This window comes from Nerophis lumbriciformis, linkage group LG11 (assembly GCF_033978685.3).
Source record: "Nerophis lumbriciformis linkage group LG11, RoL_Nlum_v2.1, whole genome shotgun sequence".
Classification (NCBI taxonomy): Eukaryota; Metazoa; Chordata; class Actinopteri; order Syngnathiformes; family Syngnathidae; genus Nerophis; species Nerophis lumbriciformis.
Window position 1 is genome coordinate 54,443,496 of NC_084558.2, and position 2,501 is coordinate 54,445,996.

General features: G+C 49.8%; 1 protein-coding gene across 1 annotated transcript; it reads left to right on the forward strand.

Annotated features, from left to right (window-relative positions):
• Nucleotides 1-617: 617 nt before the first annotated feature.
• Nucleotides 618-1,945, forward strand: rbp4l (retinol binding protein 4, like). Its single transcript, XM_061966038.1, has 5 exons — nucleotides 618-756; nucleotides 893-1,010; nucleotides 1,082-1,218; nucleotides 1,343-1,455; nucleotides 1,526-1,945. The coding sequence occupies exons 1-5, from the start codon at nucleotides 689-691 to the stop codon at nucleotides 1,747-1,749; spliced, it is 660 nt and encodes a 219-aa protein (XP_061822022.1). The 5' UTR covers nucleotides 618-688; the 3' UTR covers nucleotides 1,750-1,945.
• Nucleotides 1,946-2,501: the final 556 nt, after the last annotated feature.

Sequence of the window (2,501 nt, forward strand, 5' to 3'; positions counted from 1 at the left end):
CACAAGTAAACACTCTGCAGGACTGCTTGCATCACACATGATATCACACACAGGTGACACTCTGCGGGACTGCTTGTATCACACATGATATCACACACAAGTAATACACACTGCAGGACTGCTTGTATCGCACATGATATCACACGCAAGTAAACACTCTGCGGGACTGATTGTATCGCTCATGATATCACACACAAATAAACACTGCAGGACTGCTTGTATCGCACATGATATCACACATACAAGTAAACAGTCTGCAGGACTGCTTGTATCGCACATGATATCACACATACAAGTAAACAGTCTGCTTGTACCGCACATGATATCACACACATGTAAACACTCTGCAGGACTGCTTGTCTCGCACATGATATCACACACATGTAAACACTCTGCAGGACTGCTTGTATCAGTTGTCACAACATGACTCAGGTCTGGGATCTTTCCCCGTGGGGGTTTTCGCGCTCCACCTGTGTCGCCACAGTAAATAGTCCTCTTAATCGGTTACATAAAATCCTGATTGTGTTCCTCAGTAAATCTTTGGCACGTTGCGACAGAGCAGCCAGATTACGGTAAGGACGTCTCACCAACAGGATTACCTCGTGATCTAAGCACCTTATGTAGTTCCCGGCAGTGCAAATCAGCCATAAGCTGGTCTGGGTCTGCAAATATAAAGGTGGCGGGGCGGATGCCAGACCCAGTCTGGTGTTTGTCCACGTCCATCTCATACTTCATCCTTGCTGTTACCCTGAGAAGGTAAGAGAAATACCTTCTTCAGTTTTTCTACGGACGCCCTTCAAGGTTCTGAACCCCTCTGATGTTCGGGGTTCCATTGCCCTTGCTTGGGATTCTCTGACTTAGACCCCGGGTAACGTTGTGTTTCTTCTCCCAGAATGGCGTCCTCCAAGCTGGTCCTTCTTCTGGTCCTGCTGTCCTGCATGGAGAGCAGTCTGGGCACCACCTGTGTGGTCGACAGCTTCACGGTCAAAGAGGGCTTTGACCCCGCCAGGGTGAGTGAGGCCAAAGCTCTTTCTCCAAAACTACAAAACATGCAAAGTGTGACTTCCTGGACTTCCTGCAGTACTCTGGAAAGTGGTACGCCTTGCAGAAGAAGGATCCGGAAGGCTTGTTCTTGCAGGACAACATCTCTGCGGAGTACACCATCGACGACGACGGCAGCATGACGGCTTCCTCCAAAGGACGCGTCACTCTCTTTGGGTATGTCTGACAGGAAGATCCTCGTCTTTGGGATCAGCTGTGGAAGATTCTTGGGTTGCTTGGTCTTGAAAATCAGTTCTGAAGTCTTTGTTTACTTACATCTGCTCGTGTGATTCCCTTGTAGCTTCTGGGTTGTTTGCGCCGACATGGCCGCCCAGTACTCTGTCCCCGACCCCGCCACCCCCGGCAAGATGTTCATGAACTACCAGGGACTGGCCAGCTACCTGTCCAGTGGAGGTTAGTGCCCACCTACACCTCTTTTCGCTCCCACTCCCCTCCTTCCTAAAACCTTTCCATCCACCGCCAGGCGACAACTACTGGGTGATCGACACAGACTACGACAACTACGCCATCACCTACGCCTGCCGCACAGTCAAGGAGGACGGCAGCTGCGAGGACGGTTACGGCCTGGTCTTCTCCAGGAACCCCCGCGGTTTACCCCCGGCCATCCAGCGTGTCGTGCGTCAGAAGCAGGAGGAAATCTGCATGGCCGGACAGTTCCAGCCCGTGCTGCAGTCCGGAGCCTGTTGAGGAGGGGGACGCCGGTGCCGCCGAGCTGCGGTCTATGCGGCTTCAGCGCGGGAGACGTGAGACCGAGTGTGTTTGTATGGACGGATGCTGTAGAAGCATAAAAGAGCCACCGCCCTTGTCGTCTTCCAGCTGGAGTCCAAGAGTTCTGTTGGTCTTCTGAGCGACAACATGAAATAAAATGGTTTTTTTCTAACAACTCCATCTTTGTTTTGTGTGTGGCGTGAGAACTTGCTGCACTTTCAGCTGCTGATCCCTCCTGAGCCCATGAGAACCCTCAGCCAGAGCCCAGCGGTGAAACACAGGGCAGTAATGGGCTTACTAGTGGTCTGACCTCGGCGTACTCTAGTCCTGTTCTGCTAATTCTACTGTAAGCCATAGGTCCGCGATCAAACTGCCTGATTCTGGACTGACTTGGTCACATCTAGTCTTAGACTTAGATTGGTCACGTCTATTGGTCACATCTAGTCTTAGTCATATATTGGTCAGATCTAGTCTTAGCCTTAGATTGGTTACATCTACTCTTAGACTTAGATTGGTCACATCTAGTCTTAAACTTAGATTGGTGACATTTAGTCTTTGCCTTAGATTGGTCAGATCTAGTCTTAGACTTAGATCGCTCACATCTATTGGTCACATCTAGTCTCAGACTTAGATTGGTTTCATCTACTCTTAGACTTAGATTGGTCACATCTAGTCTTAAACTTAGATGTGTTACATCTAGTCTTAGACTTAGTTGGTCAGATCTAGTCTTA

What these genes read in the sequence shown, in the direction of transcription:
- rbp4l (XM_061966038.1), top strand. Translation starts at nt 689, where the DNA reads ATGCCAGACCCAGTCTGGTGTTTGTCCACGTCCATCTCATACTTCATC. An exon ending in CTTGCTGTTACCCTGAGAAG is followed by an intron (nt 757 to 892) that starts GTAAGAGAAATA and finishes TTCTTCTCCCAG; the next exon opens with AATGGCGTCCTCCAAGCTGG. An exon ending in CAGCTACCTGTCCAGTGGAG is followed by an intron (nt 1,456 to 1,525) that starts GTTAGTGCCCAC and finishes ATCCACCGCCAG; the next exon opens with GCGACAACTACTGGGTGATC.